Raw genomic sequence first — 15,646 nt, forward strand, 5'->3', positions numbered from 1 at the left:
TTTAAAGCTTTCCAGTTGATCTGGATGTGCAGCTAAATTGAGAACCATTAACCTGATACAAAATAACATACCTTCACACATACATGTAATTTAAAAAATACATATAAAGAGCTTTATAATTTACAAAGTGTTTTCACACACATGACCTCATTTAATCTGCACAAACATTATTATCCTCACTTTATAGATGATACGGTTGAGTCCCTTTGAGAAAAGGAAATCACTATCATAAGCCAGAAGGAGCAGACCTGTGGCTTAACCCCACGTCTTCTGGCTCCCAATTTCATGTTCTCTCCACTATGTATTCAGAGCTCAAAACTGCTAGTTACATAGCTCTTACTGGCAGTGTCAGGTCTAGAACACAGCTCTCCTGATTCCCAGGCCAATGGTCTTCATATTCTGATTATGTCAACTCCTTGTTTAAAAACTTTTCCATGGCTGACAACAGATTCAGGATGGAATCCAAATTCCTAGAATGGAATTCATGCCCCTCGATCACCTGGAACCTCCTATTATTTTAAAACAGTCCAGCATTTCCCTCTCTGTCCTCGTACTTCCATGATGCAGGATTATCTGCAGTCTTGGTGCCAGGGAATCCACTGCACCTCTGAGCCTTTGCAGGCATACAGTCTCTCTGCCTGGAATATCCCTCCATCCTAAGGCCACCTAAATCCAACCTATTCTTCAGATTATAGCTCAGTTATCACCTCCATCAAGAAACTTCTTTGCTGGGACATATTCTGACTCTATGCTCCCATACTGGCCTGTGTTCTCATCTATCATGATGCTTATCTTCTTGCATCGAAATTCCATGTTTATCCGTCTGACTCTCCGTTTGGACTGTGAGCTGAGAGCAGCAATTCAGTATCCTGATCACTGTTGCAGCACCAGCATCTAGTCCAAAGTCTGGCACACAACAGCAGGTACTAAATAAATATTTGTTTATTATAAACAAATACCTAGATGATTAAATTGATGGGCAGATGAATAAGCTTAAAAATCAGCAAGAGAAATACATGCTGCATTTTAAAAAAAATTTGGCCACACCATGTGGCATGTAGGATCTTAGTTCCCCAACCAGGGACTGAACCCAGGCCCTGGCAGTGAATGTGCCTGAGTCCTAACCATTGAACCACCAGGGAATTCCCATTTTATTGGACCAGATCTCTTAATGAATGTTGAATAAAATATTCTCTCCAAATTATTCACTTATGTCTTTTCATCAATTTTTTTTGGTTGCCCTGGTTCTATCCAATGATGCCCTTTTTCAGAGTACCAAACTTTCTGATTTAGAAAAGCTATCTGTTAGGTGAGAAGACTGTTGGGGACTGCATTTGTCACACTGATATTCACTTAGAAAAACAATTTATCCAGTTTAGATTTTCCATGGTTCCACAGACTGTTTATGTATACGCACTTCATCCATCGATGGTCTTAATTTCGCCCGTGTTGCAGCACACCGGCCTGCCAAAGAGAACAGCTTGGCGGAAAAATTCTGTGGACAGGGAGGTACTTTCTTATCTAGAAAGGAGATACATGAATCGAGGCCTCTTTTCTCCATCAATTCTATAAGAAGATCCCGCTAGGAAGAAAAGAAGACAAGCTCATCATTTAGAACTCAGAAACGATCAGAAAAGTGACCAAGAGATAGGGGCAGAGGTGGAGACAACTCTTACCAGCTGGATATGCTTTGGCTCATCTAACACCACTTTACAACCTGTCAGAACTTCCATTATTACCTACAAGGAATATATAGAAAGTTAGCTACATAATATTAATAATATACACAATAATTATTATATTATTATAAATATTTTTAAAAGTGCAAGTGAAATCACTCAGTCGTGTCCAACTCTTTGCGACCCCATGGGCTGTAGCCTATAGGCTCCTCCATCCATGGGATTTTCCAGGCAAGAATACTGGAGTGGGTTGCCATCTCCTTCTCCAGATCTTCCCGACCCAAGGATTGAACCCAGGTCTCCCACACTGTAGGCAGATGCTTTACCATCTGAGCCATACTCATAGTTAGTTGTGGCTCTTTTGAAAAAATTTTAATTGAGGCATAACTACAATATTGTGTTGGTTTCTGCCATATATCAATATGAATCAGCCATAAGTACATAAGTCATACACGTAAGTATGTGTATCAGCCATACACATAAGTCATACACATAAGTCCTCTCCCTCTTGAACCCCGCTCCTACCTCCCATCCCATCCCACCCCTACAGGTTGTCACAGAGCATCGGATTTGTGTTCCCTGAGTCATACAGCAAATTCCCACTGGCTATTTTGCATCCTGAAGAAGGGAATGGCAACCCACTCCAGTATTCTTGCCTGGAGAATTCTATGGACAGAGGAGCCTGGCAGGCTACAGTCCATGTGGTCATAAAGAGTCGGACATGACTGAGTGACTAACACACACACACACACACAAACACACACACCTATTTTACATATGGTAATGTGTATGTTTCAATGTTATTCTCTTAAATCATATCATCCTTCCTTCCCCTACTGTGTCCAAAAGTCTGCTCTCTATGTGTCACCTTCGCTGCCCTGCAAATAGGTTCATCAGAACCATCTTTCTAGATTTCATATATATGCATTAATATATGTTTGTTTTTCTCTTTCTGACTTACTTCACTCTGTATAATAGGCTCTAGGTTCATCCACCTCATTAGAACTGACTCAAATATATTCTTCTTTATTGCTGAGTAATATTCCCGTACACTAACATTCCATACGTACCACATCTTTATCCATTCATTTGTCAACGGACACCTAGGTTGCTTACATGTCCTAGCTACTGTAAATAGTGCTGTTGAACACTGGGTACATGTGTCTTTTTTCAGTTAACCTCAATACTGAGTATAGTTCATTCTAATTAATCACTTTATGTTTTACTGTTTGATTACATAAAATTAATGTATTGATATAAGACAATGAGTAACAGGAAATCAATAGGTCTAAAAGTTAAAGTCTTTAAAACAGTTCTTAGAATTTAGAGCATTCTTGGTGATAAACTCTTCTCCTTCATTAACTGGTAGTTGGTACTTACAATTCCAAAGCTGTAGATGTCTGTTTTAATGGAAAGTTTGCCTTGTCTGATATACTCTTCTGGCATGTACCACACATGCTTACTGCTGCTGCTGGTCATGCTTATGGCAGAGCTTTGAGGTTCTAGGTGAGGTCGGAAGTGTGCCATGGCAAAATCAGTTAGTTTGGGTTGAAACTGATCATCCAGAAGTATATTTGCACTGGAATTGTGATCATGGGCAAACAAGACAAAAACATCATAAAGGTATTCCGGTGGAAAACAACAGGACAAGCTCGCTTTCATATTTGGTCAATTCCAAATAAAGTCATACATTACTTTCCATGAAGTTTTTAGAGGAGATTTTCTCAAAGTATAAATCCAAGCATTATATAAAACCTAAAACGAAAACCTGACATAGGAACAGCAGGCATTTCAAATTTACAGGACTATGTATGGAGTTGGTGGATGAAGTTGACGCTTTGTCAATAGGAGAAACTAAAGTTAACCACAGCAGCTTTCCTTGTGTTCTACTTATATGTAATAAGAACATTAAATGAGTTTTAATCAGATAGTAATTAAGTATCTGATATGCACAGGGCTGTGCTGTGGAATGCTTGGCTTAGAACCACTCAGCCAATACATTAGAGCCAGATCCTGCCTTTGCTCTAGCTCTAGATTAGGACAGACATGTAGTTCTTAATGACTTCTTCCCCAGATGTACACTTCACTTATTCAGATCAAAGCTGGGGCTTCTGGAGATGCCCTGATCATTGGGTACCTAATGCAGGAGTCTGCCATATGTGCCAGGAGGTGAGGTGGGCAGAGAGGTTCATTAACCCTCATTATCAGGACCCAAGCTTCTACCCCTCCAGCTTCTGCCACTCTGAGAGTCTGGCTCTCTTCTGCACCCCTGCCCTACCACTGCCCCCCACTTTATTTCAGCAATAAGAGGAGGAATGCAAAGATCTGAGTGCCAGATTTTCAATGTCAAGCATCTCATCCTCCCTTCTTCTTCCAACCCAGCTTTAAAGAACCTAAACTTAAACCATAACTTAAAAGAGAATGCAAAAAGCTGAATTTGTGAAACACTTAGAATCCCTAAAGAACAGGTCTTTTCCAAGTACAAAAGGGGAAAGAAGCAGCAACAACACTCATAATCTAATCCATTTATTTGATCCTCAGAAAAACTGGGGAAGTTTGCTGTGGCTGGTGACTCATACTTCTGTTAAGAGTTAGGCAGAGGGGAGCTGAGTAACCACAGCATGTTACACAATAAAACCCACAGATGACTTTGGGTCAGTGAAAGGCCATCAATAAGAATGCGAAATTGTTCCAGGGCACTGCATTCACACTTTGAATAATGGTATTTGGTGAAAAGAAAGTTGTTTACCAGCAGACTTTAGTGTATAACATAAATTTTAAGTTCAGTGATTTACTCTGTTCTAAATAAAGGTTAATGGCAGCTGAGGAAGAAGGATGTTCTGTTTTAGGAAAGTGGGAATTCCAAAAGGCCCTTCAACAATCAATTCTACTCAAACTCTTTCTCCTGCTTCAACCTCAGATAGAATATTCAGACATAAAGTGCCTTCAGCTACCTTGCAGGTCAACTGAATACATTCTTTCTATGGGAGTAAAAACAGACTAACAAAATAAAGACAACATAAAGTAACTAAAATCATGTAACAATATACTGCAACAAACAGGTGCTGCGCAGGCTATGCTTAGTCACTCAGTTCAGTTCAGTTCAGTCCTCGCTCAGTCGTGTCTGACTCTTTGCAACCCCATGGACTGTAGCCTGCCAGGCTCCTCTGTCCCTGGGGATTCTCCAGGCAAGAATACTGAAATGCTTTGTCATGCCCTCCTCCAGGTGATCTTCCCAACCCAGGGATCAAACCCAGATCTCTGGCATTGCTGGTGGATTCTTTACCATCTGAGCCACCAGGGAACGGGTAAGAAACACCCAATGGCCCACACCTTCGATTTAGTGTTTCTACAACCTATTTCTTCTAGTCTTTCCCACAAGCTACTTTCTGTAGCAGAGAGACCATCAGCTCTCTAGACAATTCTTCTGGCAGAAGGACTAGTCATGGTTCAGTAAGGTGATGGGAAAAGTCTCACATAAAGTGGTGAGTTTGTATTCTGAATCTGGGGATGTTAGTTCATCTCTATGTAGCTAAGGGTCTCTAGGACAATTCTTTTTGGGTACCTAAGCCCTTCCAAAGTTATGAGAATTGCTTTCTTTGCTTACATTTGTCTCCTAATTTAAAGTTGAAGTTCTTGGGCCTTAAATATAAAGCAAGATGATACACCTAGATTATAATGCAGGATCTGAATCTAAGTGCAAATTTTATGTTTGACATGTAAGCACATGATTGGTTTATAAAGATATATTTTTTTAATTTTAGGAAGAGTTATTAGTGCTTAGTAGCCCAGTCCCTGAGTACTTTGCAATACTCCAGAAAAGTCCAGACTTCACTTAATTGGGTTCAGAGATAAAGAGCACCCCACTGGGTTCTAAATGACAGCCTGAGGCAATAGGACGGCTTGCTGTCTGTGTCACTGCTGTTTGAAGCACTAAGACACCCCTCACCAGATATCTTACCTTCCCTCACCGGATGTAACAAGACACAGTTTCTGTATGAACCTGCAGATTACTGGGAAAAAGCATACACATCCTCCCACGGCCAACATCAGTATGCAGTATATCCAGCATAAATGATACAAAACTGAAACCCTTACTCCCTTTTGGCATAAACAGCCTTCTCGATCTTTCTTATTGACCTAGACAGCACTTAGTATTATGGCTTGTTTTTGTTTTACTGGTACCTAATGAGTCCTAGGCTCTCTTGAGTAAAGGCTTAGTCAAGAAGGGGTAAACCTTTCAATGTGAAATTTCATCTCTGATCAAACTAGCGCAACTTCCCTAAGCCTTGATTTTCTTGTAGGTAAAAAGATCTGATAATGCAGACCTCACAGGGTTGTTGTGAGGGTTAAATGAGAAAACCTAAACAGAGTGTCTGATGCACAGGGAGAGCCTTGAAATTTGTTCTGAGGATATAGGCTGCCCACTGTCCATCCTATACTTGTCTCTTTACCTGAAAACCCCCCTGGACCTGGCCGGGTAACTCTAGAAGTTTAAGGACACCAATTTGATGTAACAAAGGGGCTGCAGGATAAACCTGGAGCTCTGAACATCCTTGGGTTAATCAGTTTCAATGCATCATCTGTATTTCAAAATAGTTATAGAGAAGTGTTGGAAGAACCTGACTAAACTAATATTCTCAGATATTTTAAGACCATGGGGATAAACATATACATATTGTTTGGTATGTATGTATGCAGGCATGTATGTATCCATGTATATAAGTATACACTAGAGCTTAGAGACAGTAGCGGTAAATAAAATTACTAGGGGGAACTTTAATTTACGTAACATTTGTTTTGGCATCCCTTAGGGAAAAATGAACATATATGGATTTTTAGAAGAAGGCAGGCACTAGAAGGAAAATAGAAAAAAATCTAAGGAAAAGAATTACTGTATCTAAAATGTTTTTTAAAAACAAAAGTAGTTTTCTTGCAGGGTAGGGGAAAATGGAGAGGGAGGAGACTGATGGTTAATTAAACCACCAAATAAACATTTGCATTCCCTGCAGGCTTTCTATCCCTGCTAAACACTGAGCTGGAGCCCAGCAGCCTCACCACACACATCAGGTCTTGGGAGTGAAGGCAGTAGCTTGGGTCCTCCAGCAAGGGTGACATGTTCACAGGAAGGAGTCCCTCTGCGGTACCCCAGCCCCTTCCCAACCACTCAGTCTTTCTGGTCCCTCACAAAGGAAATTCCCCATGCACTTACTACGCCCATACATCTCTGACCAATTTCCATTTTAAAAAAAATTCATTTTTAAGCAAATGGCCACTTCCTTCTTTTTTTCTGAGACCACCTCCCTAGTAAGAGAGTTTGTTTCACTTGGCAGGAGACCCAAGGCCATAGCATAAGACAAAATGATCTTGTAGGAAACATTAGAAATGTTCCCCGAGATTATCTCCTCGCTTTGGCAACATGAACAAGAATGAATGTCTGGGATGAAAAATGCCAGGGATAAAACGCATTTCAATTTAAAATCGTTCATAAATGTGAAAACAATTAAGCTCGCTGAGGGATACGATGGAAATAACAAGAAGGTTTACTGCTTTCAGATGCTTTTATGTGATCCCGTAATTCAAAAACATCTTTGTTTCCCCCAATAAAAATGTGAGCGTCTTTTGCCAAGAATAAAGACTTCAACTCTTCAAGATTCTTTTCTTTAAATCCTTTTCCTCCTCAAATTCCACCATCTGGAAATGAATTTTGTTTTTATAACATGCTCTTTGAAGAGTTCGAGTTACTAAGACATTTTTGGGCTAACTAAACCAGCAGACTTCTTGAAAATAGCTTTGAAATGTGGGCTTGGCTTCCTCCTTGGGTGTTCTGAGGCTGTGTCCCTGATAGCATCTTCCTTCGAAGGCTATTCACTCTCTGGTTGCACAAGGTGAAGATTCCAAATGCAGACCACCAGGCCCTACCTCCCCACCCCCTGCAAAGTCTGCTGCCTGCAGCAGTTCTCACTAGAAGCCCAACGTCCACGTTTCCAAATTTGCACATACTAATTACGTTCTCCTCTTCTGCCCCGTTTCCCTGTCTCTGCTGTTGAAACCAACATGCTCCCAGGAGTCTCGGCTTAGTGACCGAATATGAGCATGCTGTTCGACCCACACAAGCATGGAACCCCATCTCCTCTCCTCCATCTATCGGCATGTGACCAAGGCAGGTTACTAACCTCTGTAAATCTCAGCTTTCTTCTCTGTCAAACGAATGATAACACCAATGATATGTAAACTCAGTCCACTGGCTTTCACTGAGTTCCTTAATACGTCTCTGCAGCCTATCAGTCACAAGGAATCTACTAACACTCATCAATGCGGTCAGGATGTGTGTGTGCTTGCTAAGTTGCTTCAGTCATGTCTGACTCTGTGCGACCCTGTGGACTGTAGTCCCCCAGCCTCCTGTCCGTGGGGATTCTCCAGGCAAGGATACTTGAGTGGGTTGCCATGCCCTTCTCCAGGGGATATTCCCAACCCAGGAATCGAACCCAGGTCTCCTGCATTGCTGACAGATTCTTTACCGTCTGAGTCACCAGCAGGGAAGCCCAAGAATACTAGGGTGGGTAGGCTATCCCTTCTCCAGGGGAACTTCCCAACCCAGGAATCGAACCAGGGTCTCCTGCACTGGCAGGCAGGTTCTTGACCTCTAGCACCTTCTTGGAAGCCCCAGATAGACTGTGGTTACTGCTATACGGGGGGCTTTCTTTGTGTTCCCCTTACCTGGAAAGTACTCCCCTCCCACTTACTGTTATCCAATTCCTCTATGCAGCTTGATTAATTCCCTCCAGAAAGTTTTCACTAATCTGAATTCCAGTGGCCCTCTTTTCTCCCAAGTTCCTACTGTACAGCCTGTACTCTTTCACGTGGCACTCCCAGAGAGGCCAGCTTCTGTTTGCATAAGCACAATGCTGAATCTATAGAAGATACTAAATAAACATCTGATGATATAATCAGTTTGTAAATGAAGAGAATCTGAAACCATACGTACCCTTGGACCACTCGGCATATGGCAAATATGTGGCCCAAACGCTGCCAAGACATCCTCCCACATTCTTGGCAGACATCACTAATTGACTTCAGAGAGTACCCACCCCAGATTCCCTTTCAACTCTGCCCATGGGAACTCATTACCAACCAATCCAAGATGGAATGTGAGACGAAACTGATTTGTCATCGCTTCTATAAGCACAATTGCTTTTTTTTTCAGATGAGGCAAATGAGGCCCAGCTGGTTGAAATCACTCATTCTATGCAAAATAGCTTATGCTAAAGCCTAGCACTCCTACGTCTCTGTTCAGTGCACTTTCAGCTTGTAGTTAACCGAAAGAAACATCTTTTTATTCAGCTACTCATAAAAGATTAAGAAACTGTTGATTATAAGGCAGAAATGAAGTGAATTTTCTCTCTTCTTCCCTTGAGTTGTAGGTAGGTAATTCTAGTGCCAAAACAATGGCAAATGGGTGAGTCATTGGAAGACAGATTTTAGCTCAATACAGAGGAAGTTCTAACAATCAGAGCTGCACCCAAATAGAGCTCTAACAAGGTGCTGTGCCAGGGTCCAAGGACAGGTCAGATGAGATACCTGAGTCCCCATCAGGTGAGAGGAACAATATTTACTGCCAACTCCTGGGCTGTGCTTCACAGAAATGAGCTCATTTCATTCTCACAGCCCTGGGAAGAAGAGCAGAGGTTCCAGTTCCAGATAAGGAGCCTGTGCCCCAAGGAACTGAGTGATTTACCCAAGATCACACTGCTGGAAAGTGGTAACGCTGGCCTTTGTACTCAGATCTGGGAGAACCCGAAGGCCACACCCTCAACCAGTGACAAGAGACTGGAGCAGCAATGAAGTCACTGGGGTGGCTGCTGGAGAGGGGGCAGGATGGGGGCAGGGCAGGGGCAGGGCAGGGGCAGGGCAGGGGCAGGACTGGGGGTGTTTCTGGAGAACGGGCGTGTCAGGACTTTGCCTGACCTGCTCCAGGATGAGCAGCTGTCAGAAGGTGCCTCCTGAAACCTGTCTGAGCTCATCCTCGCTCCAAGTTGGCCTGGGTAAGTAAGGCTTGGTCAAGATTTAAAAAAACATGGGGTCATGTCCTTCTCCTGCCATAACCCCTAGATATGTGAGTCTTAGAGCATGGGACAAAAACAAGCAGGTGTAGCTGTACAGAATTTGAAATCAAGAAGAGGTCCAACTTGAGATGATCTCGGCTGGCTCTGCTGCACAAGTGAGGAAACCGTGGTCTAAGAGAGGGAGGCAGGACCTGGGCGGGAACACAGATTTCTGGTGCTCTTCCCAGGTCATCCCCCATGACGGCATTTCATTTTGCTCAGACAAAAGGTGCTGCTCACACTTTGGGCACCAGGCTGCTGAAGGATGATCTTCCTTACAATCTTCGTTTTTCAAACTATTTTTAAAACTACCAAGGTATGAGATTATCAAGCTTCTCTGTAGATAGAGTGACTAAAATGAAACTTTGGGGTATTATCCACTAACTAAAGACTCCTTGAAATTTCTCACTCCCTGGTTTGAGATAGAAAGATCTGATGTTATTTTTTTCCCTAATAAATTTCATTTTTATTATAAAAGAAGATATAATCCTTAAATAAGAATTTAACATCAAGTAGAAGTAAAAATGGCACCCCACTCCAGTACTCTTGCCTGGAAAATCCCATGGATGGAGGAGCCTGGTAGGCTGCAGTCCATGGGGTCGCTAAGAGTCAGACACGACTGAGCGACTTCACTTTCACTTTTCACTTTCATGCATTGGAGAAGGAAATGGCAACCTACTCCAGTGTTCTTGCCTAGAGAATCCCAGGGACGGGGGAGCCTGGTGGGCTACCGTGTATGGGATCACACAGAGTCGGACACGACTGAAGTGACTTAGCAGAAGTAAAAAAAAAAAAAACTAAGCCATTAAATGAAAAGCCACGGTCTCTCCATCTAATGAAAGTTTTATTTATATTTTGGTCTGTTTCACTTTTAATCTTTTCATTCCTGAATTTGTAATTTTACAAAGTTATAATTGTATATTGTTTACTATTTCAATGTGTCTTTTTTCACTTACTGTCACTTTATGTATACTGTATGTTACTTTATACAATTAAAAGCAATGCTTAAAATGTCAAGTAATGTATGGTAACTCTTCTGTGACTCATTGGTCTGAGGCCCAAATACAGAAAAGAAAACAAAGGTAACAGTATTTTTCATGTCTCACTTCAACAAAAACAGAGCCGCGACTTACCCACAGAAAAGGTCACTGTTTAACACAGTTCGAGATGTCCTTTTCTGAGCCAGTTATCAGGCTGTACGATAAAATGACATCTGTCCTAGAAGCTGCCTTTCCTTGCAAAGAGTGAGAAAATGAATATGATGAAGTCAGAAAAGCAGGGATTTCAGACCTTCCTGAAAACACATGGCTATACACAGAGGGACTGAAAATCAGGGAGGCCCGAGCTTAGAGCCAAGTGAAGGATTCATTTAAGAGATTCAGGAGGGTCATCCAGCTCAGCCAATTCACGTTTGGCCAAGGCTGCTGGGAACTGAATGCATTACCATCTGACAGATGTTCAGTGCCCTGAATGAAATGAGTTGGTCTCATTCCAGTTTCTAAAGAACAGGTGTGTACATCACCAAAGAAAAGAGGGAAAGTCAACTGTTATAGTTGGCACTCATTAACATCTTCCCTGGCAGGCTCGGCAGAAAGGCCAAGAGTTCAGAGGCTGTGGAGGGGGCTGACTGGCCCTGGAGCAGAGAGGGACACACTGATGAGCCCTTGTGAAACCACCGTTCTCACATCAGTGCCCACAGCCTCCGCACCCCACACCCTGACACATGCCTGGGTGGGTGTGATCTAAAGATGGTTATGTTTGAGTCCTCAACCCCTTTGGAAAACCCAGAAAGGAGACAATCAGCAGCAGCCCCTTTACCAACAAAAAAATAAAATAAAATACACTGCTAGCTGCACTTTCAGTTCAAATCCTGCTCCATCCATGAAATTCGCTCTTTCTCTGATCAGATCTCTTTTGGTACTCATATCTACATTACCTGGTAGGCACTCTGTCTAACAGTGTTATTTAAGTGATATTATAGCTTGGCACGGCTTCCCTGGTGGCTCAGTGGTAAAGTATCTGCCAGCAATGCAGGAGATATGGGTTTGGTCTCTGGGTGGGGAAGAAGCCCTGGAGGAGGGCATGGCAACTCATTCCAGTATTCTTGCAGGGAAAAATCCCATGGACAGAAGAGTCGGGTGGGTTACTGTCCATGGGGTCATAAAGAGTCAGACACGACAAATGACTGAGCGTGCGCGCGCACACACACACACGCACGCACATAGCTTGGTACGTCTAGACAAATACTTGAGATACTGTTCGGGAAGAAATAGCCTCCTTTTAAACTGTGATACCACCTAAGAAACTTCAGAAATTTTCTGTTCCCATTTAGACCCCAGAGAGAAGAAGCCTCAGAGTCCATTGTAAGAGCTTAGCTTATCAAACCCAGGTCGTCCACCTATTAAGTATTCAAAGTATTATCCAATCCTCATCCCATCACTGCCTTATTTTTATCCACTCTTCTTTCCTTATTCTCCAATCTCTTCCTCTCTTCTCCAACCAACCCTTCTTGCTTTCATTATACACCCTGCAATTCTTCACTCCATTTCCCTGAACAAATTACTGCCTTCCACCAGGAATATTCTTGTTGCTTCTTTCACCCAACCCACTGTCATAACCCATCTCCTCAAACAGTTGGCTTAGAACTATCTAATTAGCATTAGCTTTCTCAGACCAAACACACATTGGGAATATTTAGTGTCATACCATGTATTATATTCTCTGTGTTTTTATTATCTTATCTGATCACCAAGTTGAAGCTTTCAATTCAAGACTATGATTACCAATGTTTTCCCCCACTGTGGTGCAAGTCAATGCTTTGTACATGGCAGATGTTCCATAAATATTTGTGAACTAAAAGGAAAGTGATTTTCAAAATGTTCAATAAACATATGCTAATACAGAAATGATTTTTACTAAAATAGAGCTAGTTTGTGGGTCCACTTTTCAAACACAATAAATTGATGATAGAGGTAAGTGCTATGGGCTGAATGCTTGTAGTTGTTCAGTCGTCAAGTCATGTCCAACTCTTTGCAGCCCCATGAACTGCAGAATGCCAGGCCTCCCTGTCCCTCACCATCAACTGGAGTTTGCCCAAGTTTGTGTCCACTGAATCGGTGATGCCATCCAACCATTTCATCCTCTGTTGCCCTCTTCTTTTGCTTTCAATCTTCCCCAGCATCAGAGTCTTTTCTGAGTCGGCTCTTTGCATCAGGTGGTCAAAGTGCTGACGCATCAGCTTCAGCATCAGTCCTTCCAATGAATATTCAGGGTCAATGTCCTTTAGGATTGACTAGTTGGATCTCCTTGTAGTCCAAGGGACTCTCAGGAGTTTTCTCCAACACCACAGTTCAAAAGCATCAATTCTTCGGTGCTCAGCCTTCTTTAAGGTCAAACTCTCACATCTATACATGACTACTGGAAAGACCATAGCTTTGACTATATGGACTTTCGTCAGCAAAGTGATATCTTTGCTTTTCATTACACTGTCTAGGTTTGTCATAGCTTTCCTTCCAAGAAGTAAGCGTCTTTTAATTTCATGACTACAGCCACCATCTGCAGTGATTTTGGGCCCCAAGAAAATAAAGTCTCTCACTGTTTCTATTGTTTCCTCATCTATTTGCCGTGAAGTGATGGGACTGGATGCCATGATCTTAGTTTTCTGAATGTTGAGTTTTAAGCCAGCTTTTTCACCCTCCTCTTTCACCCTCATCAAGAGGCTCTGTAATTCCTCTTTGCTTTCTGCCATTGGAGTGGTGTCATCTGCATATCTGAGGTTGTTGATATTTCTCCCAGCAATCTTGATTTCAGCTTGTGTCCCCCTAAATTCATATATTGAAATCCTAACCCCCATTGTGATAGGGTTAGGATGTTGGGCCTTTGGAAGTTAATTAGGTCATAAGGATCCTAATGGATGGGATTAGTGCTCTCATAAAAGAGACTCCAGAGTGACCCCTCACACCTTCCACCAGAGAAAAGATAGCCACCTGTGAACCAGAAAGGGAGCTTGCCTGGGAGAGAGAACTGGCCAATACCATGGTCTTGGACTTCCCAGCCTCTGGAGCTGTGAGAAATAAACATGTAACGCTTACAAGCCGCTCAGTTAACAGCATTTCTGTCAGAGCAGTCCAAATGGACTAAGACAATAAGCAAATGAGTGATAAGTAAAAAAGCTAGCTGGCTGACACGTCTCAGCCTCTGCTTCTCCTACCACTTCCTGCTACTGTAACAGGAGCCAGCCAGCATTTAGTGAGTGCATCCTCTTTGCTAAGCACCATGTATACTTTATGCCATTTAACCTTAAGAGTTGGAAGCTGCTGTGCTCAGTCATGTTCGACTCTTTGCGACCCTCTGGACTGTAGCCCACCAGGCTCCTCTGTCCGTGGAATTCTCCTGGCAAGAACACTGGAGTGAGTTGCCATACCCACCTCCAGGGGATCTTCCCAACTCAGGGATCAAACCTGGATCTCTTAAGTCTCTTGCATTGGAGGAATCTTTACCACTGAGCTAGCAGGGAAGCCCAAGAAAAGAGATCACCCAATGTGGGGCTCGAACCCACAACCCTGAGATTAAGAGTCTCATGCTCTACCAACTGAGTCAGCCAGGCTCTTTCATTAGCATTTACAGAGGAAACAAGCTGAGGCTTAAAAGAGGCAAGCAATTGGGTCAGAATCACATTTTTATGTGAAAAGTCGGCTTCTTAAAACAGATCTGTCTGATTTAAACAATGGTGGATACTGAACAAAGAGGAAAGGATGGGAAGAAGTGGGAGGAAAGTACATGCAAAAGAAAATCATTTAGAGATGTTTTGCAAAACGTCATCTAGCCAGCTCTTCCGAACTGTAGTGGCTGCAGGGCCATGGGCCCAACCCTCCCTTAGGATCCAGGAAGGCACACACTTGCTGTGAGGGAGGGGTGGCTGCTGATGGCTCCCAGCTAAGCCCCCACCTGGGAACCACCAGTGGCAGAAGGGAGTTGCCTCATCCCCTGTACAGCCCCACTCGTGGCTGGTAGGGTACAGGGGTACAAAAATCTGTGCCTTGCCTCATCTAGGGACAGCTTTGAAGGGCCACCCCAGATTCAGCAGTCCCCATGGCATCAGCCAAGGCCTCTGGTGGTGGTGGTGGTTTAGTCACTCAATCGTGTCTGACTTTTGCAACCCCATGGACTGTAGCCCGCCAGGCTCCTCTATCCAGGGGATTTCCCCGGCAAAAATACTGAAGTCGGATGCCATGCCCTCCTCCAGGGGATCTTCCTGGCCTCTTCTAGAAATATAATACCCCAGCACAGCATCTCCAACTCTCCAATTCTGTCTTCCTCTCTTACTTTTATTATTCCTGAGAGCACTTAAAAAATTCCCCTGCATGCACATCTCTGCCACTGCACCTATTTCCTGGGAATTGCCTGAAGACACTAGCCAATCCTGAGAAAGCAGCAGTCAGGGTCACAGCCTGTGCTTAGACCTAAGAGTGGGAGAGGGATGCTGGAAGAGTGCATGCACATCTCCCCGCCCAGTGTCCCTGGGGAAGCCCTGTGACTCAGGCAGAGCTCGAATCTGTGTCCTTCACCCTAATGTTCCCTTGGGCTCTGATCGGTGGACTTTCCTATCCCCTTCTCCCATCAAGCACCAAATGAAGAAATTAAAACAAAAGAAGAAATTCTACTTATTTATTTATCTACCCAGTAAGAGAAACCTATATGCAGGTCAGGAAGCAACAGTTAGAACTGGACAGGGAACAACAGACTGGTTCCAAATAGGAAAAGGAGTACGTCAAGGCTGTATATTGTCACCCTGCTTATTTAACTTATATGCAGAATACATCATGAGAAACGCTGGACTGGAAGAAGCACAAGCTGGAATCA

At 43.1% G+C, this 15,646-nt stretch overlaps 1 protein-coding gene and 1 non-coding gene across 2 annotated transcripts in view; both read right to left on the reverse strand.

Annotated features, from left to right (window-relative positions):
- Nucleotides 1–15,646, reverse strand: part of IRAK3 (interleukin 1 receptor associated kinase 3) — a 66,763-nt gene that overhangs the window by 7,937 nt on the left and 43,180 nt on the right. Inside the window, exons 9-11 of the mRNA XM_086400143.1 lie at nt 3,060–3,258; nt 1,677–1,739; nt 1,418–1,582 (exon numbers count right to left, since the gene is read on the reverse strand). Coding sequence (XP_086256269.1) covers nt 1,418–1,582; nt 1,677–1,739; nt 3,060–3,258 — 427 coding nt within the window. The remainder of the gene's footprint in view (nt 1–1,417; nt 1,583–1,676; nt 1,740–3,059; nt 3,259–15,646) is intronic.
- On the reverse strand, nt 14,318–14,390 carry TRNAK-CUU (transfer RNA lysine (anticodon CUU)). Its single transcript has one exon. It is a non-coding gene; the product is annotated as a tRNA-Lys (tRNA).

The sequence above is a fragment of the Bos grunniens genome, chromosome 5 (assembly GCF_055505025.1).
Source record: "Bos grunniens cultivar Pamir isolate PY7600 chromosome 5, Bosgru_T2T1.0, whole genome shotgun sequence".
In the NCBI taxonomy this organism is placed as follows: domain Eukaryota; kingdom Metazoa; phylum Chordata; class Mammalia; order Artiodactyla; family Bovidae; genus Bos; species Bos grunniens.